This window comes from Pteropus medius, unplaced genomic scaffold, assembly GCF_902729225.1.
Source record: "Pteropus medius unplaced genomic scaffold, Ma_sr-lr_union100, whole genome shotgun sequence".
NCBI lineage: Eukaryota > Metazoa > Chordata > Mammalia > Chiroptera > Pteropodidae > Pteropus > Pteropus medius.
Genome location: NW_024352783.1, coordinates 8,295,213 through 8,321,366, shown reverse-complemented (window position 1 = coordinate 8,321,366; position 26,154 = coordinate 8,295,213). Strand labels below are relative to the sequence as shown.

General features: G+C 34.9%; 1 protein-coding gene and 2 pseudogenes across 2 annotated transcripts in view; 2 read left to right on the top strand and 1 right to left on the bottom strand.

The window, feature by feature from the left end:
• Window positions 1-26,154, bottom strand: part of ULK2 (unc-51 like autophagy activating kinase 2) — a 96,499-nt gene that overhangs the window by 32,563 nt on the left and 37,782 nt on the right. For both annotated transcript variants that reach the window (XM_039847474.1, XM_039847475.1), the window contains exons 12-14: window positions 25,977-26,065; window positions 21,175-21,346; window positions 7,997-8,057 (exon numbers count right to left, since the gene is read on the bottom strand). In XM_039847474.1, coding sequence (XP_039703408.1) covers window positions 7,997-8,057; window positions 21,175-21,346; window positions 25,977-26,065 — 322 coding nt within the window. The remainder of the gene's footprint in view (window positions 1-7,996; window positions 8,058-21,174; window positions 21,347-25,976; window positions 26,066-26,154) is intronic.
• Window positions 7,837-7,955, top strand: LOC120589943 (uncharacterized; annotated as a pseudogene).
• On the top strand, window positions 10,403-10,521 carry LOC120590014 (uncharacterized; annotated as a pseudogene).

Genomic DNA, 26,154 nt, shown 5'->3' with positions numbered 1-26,154 from the left:
TATGACATATCCAAGATTCCCTTGGAGCCATGAGGAGTCATATGTTTTTCTTGGTCAACAGGTATAAGTGGAAATCCTCTATCCATTCTTCCTCCTTTCCAGAATGTGGATATGCTTGCTGGAGCATCAGCAGCTATCTTAGAACCGTGAGGAAAAGGCCAAAAGAACTGTAGAAAATTTTCTTGAGCCAAAGGAAACAAAAGCAAAATATTTATCTTGACTAATAACTATTTATCTTGACTTTTCTTTGTGTGAGAAAATGAAACCTTTAGTTTTCAACCACACTACACTCAGAACCCTGTTGTTTATAGTCAAGTGGAATTCCTCATTGATACATGATTTAGTGTGATTCTATAAGTTCTCACTATTTTTCATTTAGGTAATTTTATTAAATATCTCTTAAATACTATGATTTGTTTATGTTTTCACTATCTACATATGAATGCGAAGTTTATCTACAACCTCAAAATAAAACAAAACACTTCTACTTGAAACTAAACAGCTTTATAGGACTTTGTTAACCAACTCTGGTGCCTACGACCCAGTGTATGCAAAGGCCAGACAGTTTAAGTTGCTCAATAATAGAACAACCGGCACAGGCATCAAGTACTGAAATGTGCATGAACAAATGCCACCTTTTTACCGTCCCAATTTATGAAACAAATAAAGAGCTGATGAAGCAAACACATCTGGGAATTTTTTAAACTTACACATTGTCAAGTTCTAATATTTTCCTTGTTAATAACCAAAGGGAAATTAAGAAGCTAGATAAAGAAACCATAAGAAGTAAACTTAGCAACCTCATATCAAGGCACCTCTCTCAGAGAACCCCAAGCAACCAGATGCCCTCTCGAATAATTCTGGCTCCTCCACCTCACAGCATATTAAGAGATGAACAGCCATGGCAGATGTTCTATAAATGTCTCAGACAGTTGCTGGACAGGAACTTTAAACAGGCTTGCTCAGTCTAGAAAGTCTTCCTTGGACAAAGTCCCAGAGCTCCACTAGCTAAGACTACTGCAGTTACTTTTCTGTCTAGCTTTATATTAATAAAGCCAGTGTTTAACCATTTCTTGACTCTCTAAGCCTAAGGTGAGGAGAGGGAAAGGCTACATATGCCGAGTCTCCTGCATGTCCTCCTCACTTCCATTAGGGTCTTGCAGTTGAGAGGATTCTCTTTGTGCAAAGTCATCTTTGACCTACATAGAATACTAGGAAGATGAAGCAGTGTGCTCACACGGTAACACAATCAATCATATGTTATCCTATCTACTCTCTCAAATGCTGAGAGGAAGACACAAATGCGAAGGACAAATAAAAGACTAGGTGACTGAACAACAGCTTCTTCAAATTCACAACCTTTATAATAGGAAGTTCCCAATTGTTCCCTCTATGTTTTAGAAAGATTCCATGAGAAAATCCTAAGAGGTTAACAAGTAATCAGGATGGCAGGAATACAACTAGAATGTAACATCAAGGCCAGAGGGAGAGAAGAGAGAAGGATGCATGCATTCTTCCCATGAAACCCAATCTCTGCAGCCAAATGCTGAGCCACAGCTGTGAGCTCATATAATGGAGAGCAACAGAGAAGAAAGGGCCTAATCTGGTATAGAGGCCCATAGTGGCAGATGGAAAGCAAGTGACAGGTCCAGCAAGAAAAAAGTTAGTGTCTATAGAGAGGCCATCACAAAAGTAGGAATCCACTCAGAGACGATACAATGCAGCATGTGCGGCACACACAGTTGGTCTCCATTAATGGCTGATAACAACTAGTCTTCAAAATTCTGATATTCTAAAACTAAAATAAACAAGTAAACAATAAAACAACAATAAAAATAAATAAAACAAAAATTGCTTAATTAAAAAATTTTCTGATATCCTAACACTTATATTTATGTCTACTATTTCTCTGGATGCACAAGGAATGGATATCACGCTCCCTACATGTACTAAAGACTGTGAAGAAAATTATTACTAAGAAGTGCTTCTTTAGGTAAAAATGCATACATTGATTAAGAAAAGTTAAAGAATTATACCATAGAAAGAGAAGCTAAGAAAAAAAGCAAAGATAACTAAGGAAGAAAAAATGACAGCAAATCAAAAGTAAAAAACTTGGAAATATACAATTCCCATATTTAAAAGATATCCTCAAAGAAAGGCAGCAAACAGGTCTGCACAAAATTTGCTTACCCCATGGTTCCAAAACTGTACATCAAGGGACTCCAGGGTGCCACCACTACTCAAAGGGGTGCCCTGGAGTACATTTTTTAAGTAAACATACAGACATTTTGAAAAAACTACCAACACCATTTTTAACTAAAATTACTATTAAGTTGTTTGGGTAAAACTATTTAGCAAATGCAAATGTTAGGTATTTCTATTAGCATGGAGGCATCACTAAAAATTACTCAGACACTAAGGGACTTGTAGCTTTATATATTTTACTGATAAACTACCAGTCTAAAATTCCTAGTCCCAATCTGAAGTTTTTCCATAGCATTTTTTTTCCCCAATAATAACAAAGTGCTAAAATGTATCAACACTATTAAGAAGCAGTTCACCAAGTTTTCATGAGTACCTGGTAAACTTTCACAAGTAACCTAACAGGAATATATTATCCAGCTGGTATTCAATGAAAGGTCAATAATATCAAGAAGTACAACTTTCTAAACCCTTTTAGAAGATGAAATGAAAACCTCAAGGGAAAAGGTACTACTAATATATCTAAGAAAAATAAAAGAACCATTCAAGTGTAGCTTACAGTATTGTCTATCTTTTACACTACACTATAAATTCATTCTTATGCTCCTAACCTAAGCAACACGTTTCTGAAATGATAAATTCATGTCCAGTAATGACAAAGTACTCCAGATCCTAAAACTAAAGATCCTAAGACTTTCAAAGGCTTTAGTTAAGTTAACATCAAACCACATATACATATATTTCCCTCAATATATGTTCCTCAATGGAGGCTATAAAGTAAAATTCTATATCCTGAATTGTATTTTCATAATATTATGAAACTAGAACTAGTTTCCCAGAAAAAAGTCTGGAAAAACATTTTTTTCCTTTAAGTAAAAATTACTCATTTCAATATAATAAAACATTTCAAAGTAATTTTAATAAAAGTGAGGTTCTAAGGAAAGAATTAAATATACCACAACTAAAATCACAGGAATTGTTACATGAGATGGTATTTACTGAGATATGGAGATAAAAAATCTTAATGGCTCCATGAAGAATAAGTCTTTCATCTGCCTAAAACCATTTTAATTTTGCATACAGTGTAATTTTTAATATTCTGTTTATATTTCTGTTTCAGTTGCACTTAATATCTTGTGGTAGAGTGTGTTATTTTTTTCAAAATATTTACTATGTCTCTCTGGAGCCATTTCTATACTCCCTAGCATACTTCCTGCCACAACCCCTGGGAAGCAAATTGAAAGAGTAGCTCCCATTTGGGACATTCTGTTTGTTCTCAAAGCAGAGGGAAATAGACTGGTGACAGAACAGAAGCTTTCAGAGCCATTATGTAGTTCTGCCATCACTCTTTTTTCCCTCTCCTTTGTGATCAGTGTGTCCCAAATTCTTATATAGAATCTAGGAGACTAAAGTACCAAAACAAAAAAACAAAACTAAACAAAAAACCCCAAAACAAACAGAAAAATCTATAAATTTCTGTTAATGGGCACACAACAGATAAAGATGCAATTGTGACATCAATAACACAAAGGGAGAGGAGTACACTCCTATACTCTCTATAGGAGTAGAGTTATTGTATGCAATGGAAATAGATTGTTATAACTTTAAGATGTTTCATGTAACCACCATGGTAACCACAAAAAAAAGTATGTATAGAATATACACAATAGAAAATGAGAAGAGAGTCAAAGCACATCACTACAAAAGAACCAAAACAAAGGAAAGTAGTTAAGAGAGGAAGTGAGGAGTAAAAAATGCCACAAGACGTAAGGAAAAGTAACAAAATGGCAATAATAAATCTTTCCTTATTAGGCTGAAAGTGAAAGGATGGAAGGAGATATTCCATGCAAATTGTAGCCCAAAGAGAGCAAGGATAACTATATTAATATTAAACAAAATAGACTTTGAGTCGAACACTGTTACGAGACAAAAGAAAAATACATTATATAATGATAAAATGGTCAATTAACCAGGAAAATATGAAGCAAATATTGACAGAATTGAAAGGAGAAATAGACAATTCTACAATAATAGTTGGACACTTCAATGCCCCACTTTCAACAGTAGATAAAACAACCAGATGAAAGATCAATAAAGAAATAGTAGCCCTGAACAACATGACCGGCAAGTGAACCTAACAAACATATATAGAACACTCCTCCCGCCAACAGAAAAATATAAATTCTCAAGTGCACATGCAACGTTCTCCAGGACAGACCACATGTTAGACCACAAAAAAAATCTAAACTAATTTTCAAAAATTGAAATCATATAAAATATCTTTTCTGATCATAATGGATAGAAACAAGACATCAACAAAAGCAGAAGGAAAACTAGAAAATCCATAAATATGTAGAAATTACAAACACACTCTTAATCAATGAGTCAAAGAAGAAATCACAAAAGAAACCAGGAAATGTGTTGAGAAAAATTAAAATAAAAATATAACATAGCAAAACTTATGGGATACAGTGGAAGTAGTACTAAGATGGAATTTTATAGCTATAAACACTCAAATTAAAAAATATCTCAAATAAACAACCTAACTTTACACTCCTTAAGGAACTAGAAAAAGAAACTAAATCCAAAGCTATAAGAAGTAAGGAAATTATAAAACTGAGGCAACAGAAAAACAATAGGAAAAAAATAAAAGAAACTAAGAGTTGGTATTTTTAAAAGCTCAATGAAATTGACAAACCCTTAGCTAGATTAACTAAGAAAAAAAAAAGAAGACTCAAAATCAGAAGTGAAAGAAGGGAATAAGGGACATTACAACTAATGCCAGAGACATAAAGTGGATTATAAGAGAATACTATGAACAATTGCTTGCCAACAAATTGGATAACCTAGAAAAAATGGATAACTCCCTACAAACACACAACCTATCAAGACTAAATCACTCAGAAAGAGAAAATGCAAACACTTGTAACTAGTAAGAAGACTGAATCAGTAATCAAAAACCTCCCAATAACAAAAAAAAGCTCATGACCAGAAGGCTTCACTGGTGAATTCTACCAAACATTTAATGATTTAAAACCAACACTCCTCAAACTCTTCCAAAAATTAAAGAGGAGGGAACACTCCCAAGCTTATTCCATCAGTTCAGCATTACCCAATACCAAAGCCAGATACAGACGCTACAAGAAAACTACATAATAGTATCCCTGATGAAATTTGATGTAAAAATCAACAAAATACTAGCAAAACAAATTCAACAGCACATTAAAGGGATAATACACCATGACCAAAAAGAATTTATAATACACCACATTAACAGAAGGACAAAAACTACATGATTACCTTAAGTGATACAGACAAAGCATTTGACGAAATCCAACGAACACCCTATCATGATAAAAACACTCAACAAACTAGAAAGAAACCACTGTATCATAATAAAAGCCATATATGAAAAGCCCACAGCTAAAATCAAACTCAATGGTGAAAGCTTGAAAGCCTTTCCTCTATGATCAGCAACAAGACAAGGATGCCCATTCTCACCACTTCTCAATATAGAATTTCTAGCCAAGGCAATAAGGCAAGAAAAAGAAATAAAAGACATTCAAATCAAAAAGGAAGTAATTTATCTCTGCTTACAGATAACATCTTAAATGTAGAAAACCCTAAAGATTACACATACACCCCACTAAAATTAATAAATTCAGCAAAGTTGGAGAATACAAAATCAACACACAGAAATTAGTTGTATTTCTATACACTAACAATGAAGAATCCAAAAAGAAAATTAAAAAAAGAATCTCATTTATAACAGTATCAAAAAGAAGAAAATAGCTAAAAATAAATCTAGCCAAGAAGGTGAAAGACTTATGTGCTGAAAACTACAAAACATGGCTGAAATAAATTAAAGACATCCCCCATTCGTAGATTGGAAGACTTAATATTGTTAAGATGTCAATACTACCCAAAGTGACCTAAATACAGATCAATGTAATCCTTATCAAAATACCAATGACATTTTTTGTAGTAATAGAAAAATCTGTACTAAAATTCATATAGAATTTGTGGGGACCCTAAATAGTCAAAATAATCTTGGAAAAGAAGAACCAAATTGGAGATCTCAAACTTCCTGATCTCAAAATATATAACAAAGCTACAATAATCAAAAGTGATGGTACTGGCATAGAGATAGCCATATAGACCAATGAGTAGAATAGAGCTCCCAGAAACAAATCCTTATGTATGCAGACAAATCATCTTTGACAAGGTGTCAACATCACATAATGGAGAAAGGACAGTCTCTTCAGCAAATGGTCCTAGGAAAACTAGGTATCTGCATGCAAAAGAATAAAATTAGAACTTTACTTTACACCAGAGAAAAAAAATTAACTCAAAAGAGACTAAAAATCTAAACATAAGACTCAAAACTATATAACTCCTAGAAGAAAACACAGGAGGAAAGGTTCACGCCTAGTATTTGGATTAGGCAATGATTCTTGGAAGTGGATACCAAACACACAGATAACGAAACCAAAAAAAAGACAAATGGGACTGTATCAAATTTTAAACCTTCTGAGCTCAAAGGGACACATCAACAGAGTGAAAAGACAACCTATGGAATGGGAGAAAATATTTGTAAATCACATATTTGATAAAGTTAATACCCAAAATATATAAAGAACACCTATAACCCCCAAACAAAAAATAACCTGATTAAAAATGGACCAAGAACTTGGATAATTTCTCCAAAGATGATATACAATGGCCAACAGTATTTGAAAAGATGCTCAAAACCACTAATCATTTAAAAAAATGCAAATTACAACCACAATGAGATATCAACTCACACCCATTAAAATGATGGCTATTAAAAAAAAAAAGATGGTTTTAATTAAAAAAAAAAAAGCAGAAACTAACAAATGTTGGTGAGGATGTGGAGAAATTCAGAACCCTTTTACATTGTTGCTAGGAATGCAAAATGGTGCAACCATTACGGAAAAGAAACAGTATGGAAGCTTCTCAAAAAATTAAAAATAGAATTATCATATGATCTAGCACCCCCACTTTTGGGTATATATCCAACAGAATTAAAAGCTGGGTCTCAAATAGATATTTGCACATTCACATTCACAGCAGCATTATTCATAACAGCCGAGAGGCAGAAGCACTCCATGTGTACATCAACAGACAAATGGATAAATAAAATGCGGTATACTATTTAGCCTTAAAAAGGAAATTCTGACACATGTTACAACATGAATGAAGGTTAAGGACACTGTGCTGAGTGAACTAAGCTAGTCACAAAAAGACATATATTGTATGATTCTATTTATATAATGAGGCATCTAAAGTAGTCGAATTAATAGAAACAGAAAACAGAATGGTGGTTGCCAGTACATGGGGAAGTGGAGAATGGGAGTGTTGTTACAATGAGTACTGAGTTTCAGTTTTACAAGATAAAAAAGTTCTGGAGATCTGTTGCACAACACTGTGATTATACTTTACTGGACTATAAACTTAAAAATGTTTAACACACCAGATCTTATGTGTGTTTTTTTTTACAATTTAAAAAATTTTTAATGATAAATTGTGAAAAAATAAATTTTAGAATTAACACAAAGTTCCATAACTTTACTAAAAAAACTATGAAAATTCTTTTAGTTAATTGTATGTAAACACTACAGCCATGCCACCCTGAACACATTCAGTCTCATCTGATCTTGGAAGCTAAGCAGGGTCAGGCCTGGATAGTACTTAGATGGGAGACCACCTAGGAAGAGTGGTTGTTGTAGGCATAAAAAAATTAAATTAAAATAATAATTATATGTAAACATACCCTCCACACATCAAGAACTCATTTGAAGCTCGTCTGCCAGCAGTTCCCGTTGGTATATCATCTAAAAGAGAATGGGAAAAATTCAGTCAGTTCTGCTATACCACCTGCTTAAAAAATGTAAATCGTTCCTACACGATTAGGAAACAATGTGAGTACAACCACTTGCTTACGTGCAATTTTGTGCATGAATAACAATGGGTGAACACAGAACACTGCACCCAGCTAAATTCACAGGCTGCGACCCTTTCAATGCCCACTTCTATAAGAAAACATCAGGTCTTTTCAAGGTAAAGTGTCATATTTAGTACAGTGTTTATCTATTTCTTCAACATTTAATGTGCAAAAACTGTGCTTTTTATCATGTTCCTTTTAACATGTCACTGACAAGGTTTTGAGTGTTATACCCCTAATCCCAATTTATGCATAACCTCTGTCGTTTTTACTAAACAATTTTGCAGGTTGTAGTGATTTTTAGGAACATTATGTCACATTCTAGCACAAATGACTGTAAACAAAGTCTACTTCACTCTAACACTGGAGCACCCCCATCCTCAAACATAACACTTTCCTGGGTCTTGCATGGCTTATTGTCATGGAAGGTGGGGCCTCTCAGACATGGTAGCACATGCCACAGGCCATCTTCATCTACTCCTCTGTCATTTGTATATGGGAACATAGCACATCTCAGAAGGCAGGGGCCCTTCATTCCTTGTCACTGTTAAATCCACTACATCATATTGCCCTGTGTGATTTTTAATGGCTGTAAGGGTATAATTAATATGTATTGATGTAAAATCACAGTATTGACCAAATAATATAAGTTTTAAAAAAATAAAGTAAACTATACTGCTAACTTATGCTCAGAAAAGGAAAAACAAAAAACCGATCACAAATATAGCTTTGAGTGGCCCTAAATGGAAGCTGAGAAAAGCATTTATTTTGGCACATCTCGGATCCCTGCTCTTAAGAAGCTTATATTCTAGTAATGAAAGAAGGTAATAATGTCAGGTAGTGACAGGAGATATAAAGGAAAATAAATAAGGATAAGGGGATAAAGAGAAGTAGGGCAAGGAAACAGTCTATTTTAAAGACAATAGTTGCCTATAGCAGGGGTCCCCAACTCTGGGGCTGTGGACCAGTACTGGAACCGGCCTCACAGCAGGTGGTGAGCAGCAGGACAGCAAGTGAAGCTTCATCTGCAGCTGCTCTCCAGCACTAGCATCACCGCCTCAGCTTCACCTCAGATCATCAGGCATTAGATTCTCATAGGAACACCAGTCGCTGGTGTCAAAAAGGTTGGGGACCACTGGCCTATAGGGTAATGGAGAAAACAGGGTAGAACGGGGTGGGAGGCAGGGATAGAAGCTAGATTTCGCTAAGTGTCCATCATTTTGTAGCTATGAGTTTGAAACTGTATGTAATCATGAAACAAAGTTAAACAAAAGAATAAACCCTAGAAATCAAAAGTAAAATGAAGCAAAGGAATCTAACCATATACCAACTTGGTAGCATAATCACCAAAAGTGAATTATTTCGAGAGACTCTGAAACTGGATAATTTGGACATTCCTATGGACAAAAAGACCCACAAAAAGGTTTTAAATGTATTTTTTTTTTCAGCAATCATATTGTTAGTTTGATACCATATGGTTGTTTTGAAACAAGAGAGAGAAAGGGAAAGAGAAAAGAGCCTAAACTCAAAAGGGCAAGAAGCACAGCAGTCAACAGCCTTAAAAATTCAGGAGCTAGAAAGTTGATATCAAGTGGTATTTGACCTAGTAGACCCAAGAAGATAGAATCCTTAGCAAGCAGGAGAGCCCAGAAGTAAATCAATTTATATCGGATTCCCAAAAGGCTGAGTACTTAGCAATACCAGATAACTTTCAAAGTGGCATTGAAGGCAGTACTGAAAGGATTATTTTAAAGTCAATTTGGAAGCAGAATTTTATATCCTTTCCCCAGCTCTATGCAGAGAAACAACACCCATCCCCCACACTACAGGAAAAGGCTGGATGTTTATACCTGGACAATATAAAACTGAAAGTCTCTAGATTGCACAACACCAGACAGAGATGAAGACAGCAATATATAATGAGAAGTCATTGGGGGAAAGGAGATTAGCAGAAAAATTTTACACACTGACTTTTAAGACCTCCAGCCTTCTTCCCCTGTTTGGCTCCCCCTGTGATATCACGTATATACTCTTTAGACAGAAGACTGGCTGAGTCTTCTCTTTGGGGAATCTGAGAACCCCGCCCCATCCCCACTACCTACCAAAAGGAAGCAGTCCAAGGTAGTGACTCACTCATTGTTGAGGCTCGCTGTCCATAATTACGAGCACACAACAATCATCAAATATCTAAAGAAAGAATCTAATATGAAAACCACACTCTAAAACAAACTAGGGGTCTACAGCCATGCCGTCCTGAACAAGCCCAATCCCATCTGATCTGGGAAGCTAAGCAGGGTTGGGCCTGGTTAGTACTTGGATGGTAGACCACCAAGGAAGACGAGGTGCTGTAGGCGTAAAAAATAAAAAATAAGGGATTGTAAGCTGACAAGATCCTTGTAATCTGTGAGGTCAACCAAGGGTTGCCTTGCCTAAAAAAAAAAAAGTTAAAATAAACAAATAAATAAGTAAATAAAAATAAAACAAATTAGGAGGGAAAAAATTAAGACATTTTTCAGGAAAAGTTAATATATACATTAGTGTGTGTGTGTGTGTGTGTGTGTGTGTGTGTGTATAAAATTAATGTCTTCAGAGATAAAACAAAATATTGCACCCTGAAGAACAATAATATTCAGAGGTGGAAAAGGAGCTTCTGAAAATTCAAAATAGCAGAGCATAAATTTAAAAAATAAGTTAGAAGAAGAAAACATTAAAGAAATTTTCCTAAAAGTAGAGCAAGAAGACAAAACGAGGTAAGAAAATCAGGCAGGAACTCAGGTATTTGTTATATTATTACTTTTAAATTGTATAAATGTTTTAAATATCTTATATGGGGACTTCTGAAGAGGAATTTTTACTCAAAAGGCTAATTAACTCTTTGTTCTGCTTCTGTAGATATGCTTACTGCATAGGCTGTACTCGAAATTAACTAAAGACTCTTCTTCCCTTTTGCTTGTTCTGTCCGAGCAACAAATGTAACTTCCTGTACCCCCTAACAACTCCCACGCTTTGTAACTCTTTGTAACTGCCTGCAACCCATAGCAATTCCCATACTTTGTAAACATCTGAGGACAAATTAACCAATCAGCCCATGCTAAATGAGTTCTATATAAGGAATGCTGCAACTGAGCTCCTGGCGCAGATCTTCCAGCCCAGCCTAGCAACTGTGGGACTGCGGTTCTCCAACTCTCTGAGTGCGGCTTGGTTTCTTGCAGGTCTGATTTTTGCAACTTTTCTGCAATACTTCCAGTTCCAAGTTTCCCATGTAATGAGCTTGAAAATCACCAGTCCATCCTAATAAGTAAAAAGCTGAACAGACTGAAAAATCAGAAACTCTTCTTGGATCCAAAAGATAGGGGAGGATACAGAGCAAACCAATGCCCCCAAGACTGGAGAAACAAATACAGGGAGCTGAAAAAAGAAAGACTCACCAGCAGAAACCTCCTCAGAAATTAGAGCCAGGACAGAAAAGCCTGAACCATAATTGACAATCCACTGGAGGCTCGTAGCAGACAACTCTAAGAGTTAAAAACTCCTGGAGGATCCAGTCAGAGAGGGGCTCACAATATCAGATTTACCTCCAGGAACTCAATCAGGTTCCCACAGTAAATATCAAAGAAAAATCCCTTCCTGCTTCCAGCATGGAGAAGGGAAAGGAAACACTTTTAATTATGTCGGAGCATTCTGATCTTCGTAACAAGGCGTGCCCTCAGGGGAAACTAATTAATCAGAGGTTAATCTGCTCAGGTTAAGCTCAGAGCCTAACTGACCTAGGGAAAGGGAAGTACCCAACTCTAGCCGTCTCTAGCTATCCTGTCTCATCTAAGGCAAGAAGAAGAAACTAAAAAACACTTGAGAAGTTGAAAGACCAGACTCACTGAAAGCCTAGAGACCTAATCACAGGCCTAGAGAACACGGCCTCTGCCCCTATACCTCACTAACACATTACTAAAGCCCTTTTACAACTCTTCCTTTCACCCTGTACATCATGTATAGCTACCAAGAAAAAAATTACAAGGCATACCAAAAAGCAAAAACACAATTTGAAGAGACAAAGTATCAGAACCAGACACGGCAGGGATGTTTAAGTTATCAGACCAGGAATTTAAAAGAACTATGATTAATATGCTAAGGGCTCTAATTGAAAATGTAGACAGCATAAAAGAACAGACGGGCAATGTAGCAGAGAGATAGAAATCTATGAAAGAACCAAAAAAGCTAGATATTAAAAAAAGAAAACACTAACGGAAATGACGGGCTTACTAGTAGACTAGACACAGGTGACAAAAAAAAAAATCTTTGAGCTAAAGAATACGTCAAAAGAATCCTTGAAAAGCAAAAAACAAAGAGAACAAAGACTTAAAATACCAGAAGGGAATATCCAAGGTCTGTGAAACTACGAAAGGTCTAACATGAGTAATGAGATTACCAGGAGAAGAAAGAAAGAACAGAAGGAAATATTTGAAACAATAATGACTGAGAATTTTCCCCAAATTAATGTCAGACACTAAGCCACAGATCCAGGAAGCTCAGAGAACAACATGCAAGATAAATGCCCCAAACAACTACAGTTGCACACCACTGACTGATGGGGATAAATTTTGAGAAATATTTAGGTGATGTGTTCATATGAACATCGTAGATGCACTTACACAAACCTAGATGGTATAGCCCGCTATACAGCTAGGTTATATGGTATATCCTATTGCTCTACAGGAGAGGAAAAATAATTTTCCCTCTAGCCCTTCTGGGTTTTTTGCTGAGACATCTCTGTAATAAAAGATAGATTAACAGAAGAACAAAATTTAATAACATGTATACCTCCTATATACATGAGAGAGAAAGGAACAGAAAGGAACAATTTCCAGGGAAAACTCAATAACTTGCCAAAATAGATGAAGTCATCACCTTTAAAAACCATCTTCAGCTGAAGACTAAGGTTGTTATGCAAATTTGTCCTTGTGTTCTTCACTGATAGAATTTCTAGAGATAAGGTTATCCCCCTATATCCGACACCCTTACAAATGGAGACCTTACTCACAAATATAAGAATCTGTTACAAAAGGTAACTTCTACTTCACAGCTTCTCCCACGTCTGCTGTTTCTTAAAATTAACCAACCTAATATAATCCTTATGCCAAAGAGACATATTTTGGGATGAAATTCTGTTCCCCTACAGCTTCTATGCTTTAAAGAATGTTACTGTACTGAATACTGTAGGCAATTGTAACACAATGGTTAAGTATTTAATGCATTGTGCTAAGGTGTTACAATGGCTAAGACATTGCTAGACAACAGGAATTTTTCAGATCCATTATAATCTCATGGGCCCACCTGTATATGGTGTCTGTCACTGACCAAAACATCTTAATGCAGCACATGACTGTATACCTAGGCATATCATTTTCAAATACAGAAAATCAAAAATAAAGAAAAAATCCTGAAAGATGCCAGAGGAAACAAACACTATACCTTTAGAGGAACAAAGATAAAAATTATATTACTTCTCCTCAGAAACCACGCAAGCAAGAAGAGAGTGGAGAGAAATATTTAAAGTGTTGAAAGAAATAAATCACCAACTTAAAATTCTGTACCCTGCAAAATTATCCTCAAAACTGAAAAAAAAAAAAAAAAAAAAGATTTTCTAAGACAAAAATTGAGGGAATTTGTTGCCAATATACTACCTTGTAAGAAATGTTAAAAGAAGTTCTTTAGACTGAAGGAAAATAATACAGGTCAGGAAACTGGATCTACAAAAAGAAAGAACACCAAAGAAGGAATAAGTGAAAGTAAAATTAAAACTTTTATTTTTCTTATTTTTAAATGATCTAACAGATAACAGTTTGTTCAAAATAATAATGGCAGGGGTGGCTCTATAGTGTAGTGGTTAGCACGTTTGCTTTTACACACAGAAAGTCCGGGGTTCTCGCCCCAGGTGGAGCCATGGACCATACCCTAGGTACACCAGGCCCTCCGAGTGTCCCGGGTGCGCCAGGACCCAGGTGCACACTCTGAGTGTGTGGGAAGAGACACCCCACCTTTAGAGATCCAGTTCTTAAGGAGAAACAGCAACATCCATAGGTCAGGGGTAGAAGTCGGGGAGGGGGGAAAAATAATAATGGCAACAATGTATTTGGTTATGTATGTTTATGTATATATCTTATGTGTACATATATACGCTTGTGAATGCTTATATGTAAGCAAAATGAATGACAGCAATAATACAAGAGTCAGGAGGAATGAAGACTGTTTTATTACAAGGTATAGTGTTATTTAACAGTAGGCCTGGATTATTTATAAACATAAATAAGTGGTATAGTGTTATTTAACAGTAGGCCTGGATTATTTATAAACATAATACTGAAAACTCTAAGACAACCACTAAAAATAGTTTTAAAAAGTATAATTGATATGCTAAAAAAGGAACAAAAATGGAATCATAATAATTAGCACAACAGGAGGCAGAAAAAGGAAGGCAAAAACAGAAACAAAGAACAAGGATAACGAATAGAAAAAAGTAACAAATATGGTAAATATTAATCTAATTATATCAATAATCACTTTTAACATCAATAGTCTAAATGTACCAAGACAGATTTCAGAGTGGATCAAAAAACACAATCCAACTATATGCTATCTACAAGAAACTCATGTTAAAATATAAAGACACATATAGATTAAAAGTAAATGGATAGAAAAATAGACCACCCTAATACTAATCAAAAAAAGCAGAAGTGGCTACATTAATTTCAGACAGAGCAGACTTCAAAGTAAGAAAAGTTATCAGAGTTAAAAGGCATTACATAATGATAAAATCATATTTATGTAAACATAAATTCTCCAAGAAAACACATCAATTCTTAACATGTATGGTCCTAACAATGGAGAGTCAAACCATGTAAGGCAAAAACTGATAAAACTGCAAGAAGATATAAATGAATCTACTATTAGAGTTGGAGACTTCAAAGACTCTCCCTTGGAAATAGATTCAGCAGACAGAAAATCAGCAAGGATCATAGCTGAACTCAATAGCACTATCAACCACCTAAAGAGAATTGACATCTATAGATACTTCATCCAAAAACAACAGAATAAAGATTTTGTTCAAACTCACATAGAACATTTACCAAGACAGACTACAATCTGGACCATAAAACACACCTTAACAAATTTAAAAGAATAAAAATACAATGTCTGCTCTCAGACCACAATGGAATGAAACTAGAAATCAGCAACAAAAAGATAAATGGAAAATTCCAAAGTATGTAGAAACTAAACAAAACACTTCCAAAGAACACATGGGTCAAAGAACGAGAGAAATTTAAAAGTATTTTTAACTAACTGAAAATACAACAAACATCAAATTTGTAGGAAGCAGCAAAAGCAGTGCCTAAAAGAAGAAATTTATAGTACTGAATGCACATATTAGAGGATAAAAAAGATCTAAATTCAATAATCTAAGTTTCCACCTTCAGAAACTTGAGGTGAAAAAATAGCAAATTAAGTCCAAAGTAAGTAGAATAAAAGAAATAATAAGAATTAGAGCAGAAATCAATGAAACTGAAAACAGGAAGTCAATAAAATCGACAAAACCAAAAGTTAGTTCTTTGAAATGATCAAGAAAATCAGCAAACTACTAGTTAGGTTAACTTAGAAAAAAAAAGAAGGGACACAAATTGCTAATAATTGAAAAAGAGAACATCAGTACACATCCCACTGACATTGAAAAAATAATAAATGACTATTATGAACAACTCTATGACCACAAATTTGAAAGACAAAATCTGCCAAAGCTCACACATGAAGAAATCGACAATATAAATAGTCCTATATCTATCAAAGAAGTTAAATAATTAATAACCTTCCAAAACAGAAAGCACCAGGACCAGATGGTGAATTCTAACAAACATTTAAGAAATAAATTGTACCAAATCTCTAACTACGATCTCTTTTAGAGGACAGAAGCAGAGGGAATACTTTCTAACTCATTTGATGAGGCCGCCATTATCCTAATACCAAAACCAAAGATCACAAGAAAACTAAATACCAATATCTCTCATGATCATAGATGCAAAAATCTTCAACAAAATATTAGCAAATTGAACCCAACAATGTACAAAAAGAATTGTACACCATGACCAAGTGGGATTTATCCCAGATATGCAAGGCTGCTTTAACAACCGAAAATCAATTAATGTAATCCATCATATCAATAGACTAAAAAGGAAAAAGTCACATGATCATATCAATAGATGCAGAAAAAGCATCTGACAAACTCCAACATCCACATTCATGATAAAAACTTGGTAAATTAGGTTTATAGGGGAAACTGTCTGAACTTGACAAAGAATATCTACAAAAAACTACAGCTAAAATCAGACTTAATGGTGAGAAACTCAAAGCTTTTCCCACTAAGATCAAGTAAAAAGGCAAGGATGTCTTCTCTCACCACTCCTTTTCAACATTGCACTAAAAGTCCTTGCCAATACAATAAGTCAAGAAAAGGAAATGAAAGGTATACAGATTGGGAAGGCAGACATAAAACTATTGTTCACCAATGACATGACTACTTACGTAAAAAAAAAAACCTGAAACGACAACAACAAGAAAACTCCTGGAACTAATAAGTGATTATAGCAAGGTTGCAGGATACAAAGTTAATATAAAAAGCCAATTGTTTTCCTATATATCGACAATGACTAAGTAGAATTTGAAATGAAAAACACAATACTATTTACATTAGCACCTCCCAAAATGAAATATTTAGGTATATATCTAACAAAATATATATGAGGTCTATTTGAGACAAACTACAAAACCAACGAATGAAATTAAGAACTAAATAGAGAGATATTCCATATTTATGGATAGGAAAACTCAATACTGTCATGCTGTCATTTCTTCCTAATTTGATCTATAAATTCAATGCAATCTCAATCAAAATCCCAGCACGTTATTTTGTGGTTACTGACAAAATGATTCTTAAGTTTATGTGGAGAAGCAGAAGACTCATAATATTGTGTGGCTAATACAATATTGAAAGAAAATAAAGTCGAAGACTGACACTACCCACCTTCAAGACTTACTATAAAGTTACAGTAATCAAGACAGTCTAGTATTGGCAAAAGAACAGACAACAGATCAATGGAACAGCACAGACAGCCCAGAAATAGATCCCCATAAATATAATCAACTGATTTTTGACAAAGGAACAAAGACAGTCTTTTCAACAAGTGGTGCTGAAAAAAACTGAATATCCACATGCAACATAAATAAATCTAGACAAAGACCTTACACACTTTGAACAAATTCAAAAAGGATCACAGACAAAAATGTAAAACAAAAACTATGTAACTCCTAGGAGATAACATAGGAGAAAACCTAAATGACCTTGAGTATCATGATGCCAACACAAATGACATGAGTCATTAAAGAAATAAATTAATTAAAAAGCTGGACATCATTAAAACTAAAAACAACTATTCTGTGAAAGATAATATCAAGAGAAGTGGAAGACAAGCCATAGGCTGGACAAAAATATTTCCAAAAAATATAGCTAATAAAGGACTATTATTCAAAATATACAAAGAACTCTTAAAACTTAACAGTAAGATAACAATCTGATTAATAAATAGGCCAAAGATCTCAACCAACACCTCACTTATATGGATGGTGAATAAACATATGAAAAGATGCTGAACATTATATGTCATTAGAAAAATGCAAGTTAAAATAACAAGATACCACTACACATCTATCAGAATAGCCAAAATCTGGAACACTGACAACACTCAATGGTGGTAAGGATGTGAAACAACAGAAACTCCCATTCAATAACAGTAGGCATACAAAATGGTACAGCCACTTTGATGGTTTCTTACAAAACTACACATAATCTTACCATCCCATTCAGCAATCATGCTCTTTGGTATTTACCCAAAAGTTGAACACTAATATCTACACAAAAACTTGCACAAGGATGTTTATAGTAGCTTTATTCATAACTGCCAAAACTTGGAAGCAATCAAGACATTCTTCAATAGGTGAATGAGTAAATCGTGGTACATCCGAACAAGAGAATATTATTCAGCACTAAAAAGAAGTGAGCTATCAGCCCATGAAAAGATATGGAGGAATCTTAAATGTATATTGCTAAGTGAAAGAAGCCCATTTGAAAGGGCTACAAACTGATTAATTCCAACTATATGACATTCTGAAAAAGGCAAAACTATAGAGACAATAAAAAGACAAGTGGTTTCCAGGGGTTAGGTGGGGAGAGACGAGTAGGTAGAGAACAGGATTTTTAGGGCAGTGAAAATGCTCTGTATGATATTATAATGATGGATATTTGTCATTATACATTTGTCCAACCCCACAAAAAGTACTTTGCCAAGAATGAACTCTAAACTATGAAGTTTGGGGGATGGTAATGTGTCAGTGTAGGTTCATCCTTGGTAATAAATGTACCCCTGTGGTGAGGGATATTGATAATGATGAAGACTACGCATATATGGGGATAGAAGATATATGAGAAATCTCTGTACTATACTCTCAATTTTGTTATAAACCTAAAACTGCTCTAAAAAAATCAAATCTTTCAAAAAAATATCTTACATGTATGATATATTTCATAATAACAAATTTTTAATAATTAAAAAAGGGTGGTCAACTATAACAAATGCTGTGGATATATCAAAAATAGGAGGACTAAGAACTGACCCCTTGGTAGTACAAAGACCTCAACAAGAGCAGTTTTGAAAAAAACATTTTTTAAGGCAGTATTTACCCAAGTAGTAAAGAAAGTAACTAGAATAAAAGATATGAATATCCTTTATGCAGAAAAGTATAAATGTGTATCGAAACACATTAAAGAAACCTAAATAAAGTGGAAAAACACACCAAACATTCTTGTGTAGACAATACAATATTGTAAAGATTCTAACTGTCCCTGAATAGGTCTTCGAGAATCAATGCAATTCCCATCAAAATCTCCAAGTAATATTTGTCAAGCTGAAATTAAACCATATAGGGGGAAAAGGGGCCAAGAATAGCCAGGGTGATTCCCAAGAATATTAGGATGCTCTCTACCATTACCCTCCATCCCCATTTCACACAGACATACAAGCATTTAAAAATGATAATATAGACAAATAGACCAATGAATAGAATAAAAAACCTTAAAACAAACCCAATCACATATATAAACCTGATATGACAAATTTGGAACTGTACATCAATAGAGAAGGACAGAATATTCGATAAATAATGCTGGCATAACTGATAGATCTCTACCTTATTCCAACCACACAAATGAATTCCAGGTAAAGTTAAATATGAAAAAAATAATTTAAAAAATCTTTACAAGGTACCATTATAACATTTGGCAGCATAGCAGACTATTAGTTGCTTACAACTTGTCTGCACCAGTATTTTATAGAGCTGAAGCTGTACATATTTAGAGTATCCACTTGAAAGAAATTCTGGCACAAGGATATCTGTTAAAATACATTTCAAATAGTGAAAAGCCAGAAATAATCCAAGTAACCATCAACAGGGAAATGGATAAACTGTGGTTTAGTTGTACTAGAAAATCCAGATATTAAAACCAATTAGATACACATCTAGATATGTATTTAGATACAAAACAAAAATATGAGTAAAAAGCAAACTGCAGAAACATTCTATATAGCATTTACTTAAAACTGTAACAAAACAAAAATACTGTATGTTATTTATGCACGCAGGCATATGTAGAAGTATAAAACTATTTACAGGAATATATCTCTGACAAGAGAAGAATGAGGAAAGAGACTTTAGCTGTATCTACAGCATTTTATATCTTTTAAAAAGACGAAAGAAAAGAAAAAAAAGAAAAGAAAGAAAGCAGAAAGAAAGAAAGAAAGAAAGAAAGAAAGAAAAAGAAAGAAAGAGAAAGAATGAATAACAATAAAATAAATAAAAGACATCTAAAACAAATATGGTAAAATGTTGAAATAAGTAAAATTAGCACAGTAGGTAATATGAGTATCTACTGAATTATTTTGTTTGAAATATTTCATAATTTTAAAAGTCTGAATTACTTTTTTTAATGAAATAAAACCACTGTACTAGAAGATTTTTAAAGGTAACTACCAGTTTTCATAGCACTGATCATAAACTGCCACCTACTACTGCTGTGGTGTCCATGTTTTCCCTCTCTAACCAATAAATCCTGAAGGGATTATCGCCTTCTCAACAACTAGCACGGTGCCTACCATAAGCAGCTATTAAATAAGTATTTGCTAAACAACTAAATAGACCTCTTTTTTTTTAAAGATGTAAAACTTTGAGGGTTTAAAACGTCATTGTAAATAGACCTCTTGATACAAACTTCTCCAACCATCTGTACCCGCACGCAGTCATTTTGATATTATTTAATTATTAAAGTAATCAAATTTCTGGCTTTTCTGATCTTATTCCTTCATAACCAAACCCATAGTTCCTTCTTTTTAAATGGTTTTTCTAAGTTCTCTTTTTTGTGGGTTTTCTGGTAACCTTCAGTATTCCTTCGGTTCAACTTAGATTCATCTCCCTTTATAAATTTTTTCCAGTGTATTTATGAAACTCATTCCTGAACTTATGCCATTATCTTCTGAAAGATATCCACATTGTTTTAAGACTCCTTTGACTCTTAGGTTTTTCTCAAAAGAGGTCTTCCTTTAATTCTTTTATCTCAATTTAATTTCTCTCATTTTGCTGACTTCTACATTTATTTAGATACAAACAGAATTGAATTTGATGTCATTTCTTATAAAGTTTTCATCTACCTTCAGAATCCAAAGTTATTGTTTTATAGAAGGTGACTGAGCAGGATTTAGAAAGGTTGAGAATTCAACAACTAAATAAAATGCCCATTTGAAAAGGGGCCCGACGCAAAAGAGCATTATATAAAGGTTTTAAAACAAACAAACAAAAAACACTAATCAAGTAAATTAGGAAATAGAACATGTACAAGTAGAAAAGATTCTCACATGAGTGGTCTGACGAGATGTTGTGTGGAACCAAAACAAAGTCATCCGTGTCACAAGAAGAGTTCTTGCTACTAGTACTGGCAGAATCTTTGGACACTTGTAGATAGTTGGGAGGACCCAACGGTGGGGAGGATAAATTCTCTTCCTGAATATGCTGTATATCTGGAAGGGACTGAAATTAACAACATAAAATTAAAACTGGCCTAATAACAAAGTGCAAGTCAGAGTAGCCATTAGACTAAAGAATATTTTTTTTCATAAAAGTGGACATGAAGTTCAATTCCATCTAAAATTTCAAAAAAAATAATCTCTTTGGATAAAGACTTCTTAAATATTTTCCAAAACTAATATTGAAAAACATTTCATGCCACTTATCACATGTATCTGTCTGCCTCTCCTGAAATTTTTGAGAAGTTGAGTTTTGATCATCTCAACATCCCCAGTTTCAGCTCACGGCCTAGCAAACCAGATACTCAGTAATTGTTCACTTAATGACTAAAAAATGTCCAGAGACTTAAATGACATCCTGTACTACTCACACAAAGTTTTAAATCTCTAACGAAGAAAACATTATAAACAGGAAAGCAAGAGACCATATTATGTAAAAAAGTAAACAAGTCAATAAGGATAACGGCATTGTAGCCTAGAGATTTATTAACACTCACAGAAAGAAAGATTTGGAAAACCTTACAGGTGTGGGTGTATTCCTTTTATTTTTCTTTCAGAGAGGAAAGAGATGTTTTGTGGGAGATAGGACAAGAAGAGAAGAAAAGCATGTAAATGCATTTAAACAAATAGGTGTAAGTAGCTATCTTTTGGCACTTAACCTAGTTCAAGGCCTCTAGTGACAACTCTAATGTCTCAATTATACAATGGTTTTCTAAACAATAAACTCATAAATTACTATGTATTGTGTTAAGTCCCCATTATCCCATTTAAATTTTGTTTCTATTTTAAAAAAAAGTACTACATAAACCTGTCTTAAAACACCCAGTTCACTGCTGGTGCTTCTTTGAATGTCACTGTGCAATGAAATCAGTCTCAAATCTCAATCACTTCTTTTCGTGAGAGGTGTACACATGACATAAAATCTCCTTATCACTTTTTGAAGAGAACTCATGTATCCAGGTTTTAAAGGGAGGGGAAATTAAAAAGACTAACTACTGAACATCAACCACTGTTAAGAGCTTTCCACGTATTATCTAACTTTAGCCCTGTTCTGAAATCCATTTCATTTTTAAATGAACAAAACTCAGAAGATTAGAAAACTTGCCTAAGATCACAAAACTAAAAAGCAGTCAAGTTGAGATGTGATTCTAAGTATGTCTACTTATTTCCAGTGTTTAGGCAGAAACTTTCTGAATTTCTTCCTCTGCTATTTATAAAATTATCTGCATCTACAACTATCTTGGTGGAAGAGATGCTTCATACATTCAAAGCTATATCTCTACCTGTGTTTTAATTCCATTTCTTTCTACCTCTTCAAGGATCTAGATCAACTCCCTCTGCTCCTGACACTTTCACCCTCTCTTTATTCTGGCTTTTTCCTTCTTTGTACATAAACACATTTAATTTTCTCAAATCTCAAATCCCTAAAACCTTCTCAATTACCATTTTCTCTTGCTTCTTAACAAATATTTCTTGAAATTATCAAACTTCACTGACTCAAATTTCTCACCTTCCACGTATTCCATAACCCACCATAATTGATTTTCCGCTTCCAACCTTCCAATTGCCTTTATTAAGCTTACCAATAACTCCCATTGCCAAGTTCTTGTGGACACTTTCTCTATTCTCTAAGATCCTTGTATTCTCTGCTGTGCCTGCGCTGTGGACCATTCTTTTCTTGACACTCTACCCCCTTATTCAGGGACCCTGCTCTCTTGCTTTTCCTTCTAATTCTTAGTCTCTTTTGTGGGTACTAGCTTCTCATTTGCCCCTTAAATGAGAGGAGTAGAGTGAGAAATTCTCCAAGGTGCTACCCTGGAAACTCTATTCCTCACACTTTTTATACACACCCCAGTGACCACTCTTACTCTCTTACTCTGCCCAGATTCTCTCCCATGAGTTCTAGACCCCTCTGCTCACTTGCCTGTACAACCCTAACTCATCACCTTTATACTCCAAAGCATGCTCCCATACTGAGTGCCTTATCATCATCCATCCATTCAGTGCCATCAAGGTTTCCCTCTTCCTTAAGTTCTAAGTTCAAGCAATCTTCAAGCTCTGCAAACTCTTTTTATCTTTCTCTCACCTGCTTCCCCCGCCCCCTTCTCCCTTCTCCTTTCCTACTGCCACCTTAGTTCAGGCTCTCATTCTCAACAAAACAAAAAACAAAAAAAAGTTGCAACAGTCTTGGGTTATTCTGTTTCCTCTAGTAGAGAAACCTCTCTACTCTCTACTTGTCTCCAACCTAGTCTTCCACCCTGCTTTTGGAAGAATCTAGCTAAAACACAGAGTGGATCATATCACACCTTCACTTAAAATCAAATGACTCACTACAACTTTAAGGATAAAGTTTGAACTCCTTTGCTCAGTGCCCCAATTGTCAAGATACAGCCTCTCCCTACCTCTCTAGCTTTATCTCCACTATACTACCAATGTTCTCTACATTCACCAGACTGAACTACTTAGAGAAGCCTTGTCCAATAGAACTTCTTGCAATTATGGAAAAGTTCTATATCTGAGCTGTCCAGTATGGTAGCCATTGGCTATATATGGCTACTGAGCACTTGAAATATGACTAGTATGACTAAGAAACTGAATTTTAAATTTCATTTAATTCTAACAAATTTAAATTTAAGTGGCCATGGAGAGCTACAGAGTTCCTTCAGTGGGTCATGCTTCCATGACTTCATGAATGGAGAGTTATCTGCCTAAAATACCATACTTTTACTAAATTACCTTGCTAACTCTTCAAACCTCAGCTCAATGTCCTCTTCTGAGCAGCATTCCTTAGTTCTTGGCCTGATTTCATACTCCTCGTCCACATTCCCACAGGTAATAAAGATATATACACACATGCTTCTAAGAGTGATTGACTTATTTTCCTCTTCACCACACAATTAAATTAAAAACCCTTTAATGTAAGAGATCTGGTCAAACCATTCATTAGTGTCAACCAGAACCTCACACAAAGTAGGCATCTGATAAATGTCATGAAATCAATAAATTGATATTTAAGAGATATTATCTAAATAGCATTTAACCTATAGCCGGTATCATAACTAAAAGAATGATTTGGATTTGCTATGTTTTTTAAAATATTTTTGACTTTCAAGGATTTCTCTGTAGCAGCTGCATATTTCTATGAAAATATTTTTTAAAAAGAATGTTATATGTGTACGCCTGTGTGTATTAACTCTCAGTAAGAGTTCACTCCAGCCCTAGGAAGAAAGGAAATACATGTATAATATCATCTTACATTTGGCAGACATTTTTAAAAGCAAGGCCTGTAAAACCTGCCATTTTTTAATCTCACTAACTGGAAAATATACAGAAATGTTCCTGCTCTCCTTTTATTCCCTAGCTTTCTTTTTATTTTCGCTCCAGGCATTAGCTTTTAATAAAGGCCTTCTAAAAATATTTTTCCACCAAAGTTTTTAGCATCTAAATATGCCTCCTCTCTCCCTCCTGCATCTCCTCACTCCTCCTGTCAGCAGTCCATTCTGCTCTTCCCCAGTTTTAAGAATTGTCTGCTTGCAATAGGATGATTAGCATCTGCTTTAGTTATGGGCAATTAAGTTTCACTGGAAAATAATAATAGCAGTTGCCACCTTCTGAGTATTTGTGTGTCAGGCACTGTAGTAAGTGCTCTTTGTTCCATTTATCCATTTAAAACCCCATGAAGTAGGTAAATTATACTACTTTACATATGAGAAACAGGCTCAGAGAGATAAAGTTACCTGTCCTAGTTAACATGGCAAGTAAGGGTTGTGGAAGCTCCCAAGCCCCATACTTTAAACCTCTGATGGCCTTAACCTGCTAATATATAATCACCTCCTTTTGTGGCTCCCCCACCCTTTTGCCAGCAGAATTCAAGAAACTCATGTTGCCAAACTAATCTGGAAAATACAATAGCTGACACAAGAGCCCTTCGACCTTCAGTTTCTAGAAAAGCCTCAACGTTACAATCCTCTCAGACTGCAACAGAGATTGAGGGGGAAGGGTCAGTATAGAAAAGTAGACAAGAGAGTAAAATAAGACCCTGGGGGAGTAAAGTGGGAAGAAGTAGTGACCAGAAGTGACCAGAAGTCCTCAGGAACAAGCACTTAGACTGGAGGGAAGACAGAGGAAATGGCTTGGGAACCTCAGCGAGAGGAAGAGGTTGAAATGGAACAACCTGTAGAACAATCTTTTACAGGGCCAGTAAACACGATTAAGAAAATCTAAAGTCAGTGGAACCTGACTCAAGGGTCACTCCTCCACCACTGGAAATTCTATGTATGATAAATATCCAAACTGTTTGTGACATTCAGATAAAATATGTATTACCTATCCACCTGTAAGACGTACTCTCTGTAAGTGCCATCCTTCCCAACCCACAGGGCATGAAAAGGTGAGAGTAGCTGTTCAAAGGAAAGCAGCTCAGAGAGGTAACATTTCTTGCTGAAGCATACACAGCTAAATAAAGGGAGAGGTCTAAATATAGGTCCATTTGACACAACAATAATGCTCTTTCCTTAAGCCTCAGCTGCATTAGTAAACACTATACATAAAGAATATCCACGATATATTTGCACTCTGTAAACAAATGCAATAGCACTAACTCTGCAATTATTTTTCATAAAACTATAACTTACTGGTGGAGAGGCAAAACGACAAGGTGGAGAGCTGCCACAGGAGCTTCCAGAGACAGAGCCAGCATACACGGGCACCGGAACTGGGCAGGCTGCAAGAAGAAACACAGATGAAGAGAAACACCACTTTGTAGTTCCATTACATGACTTGTCTAATAGAAAAGCCTGTCAACACTACTAC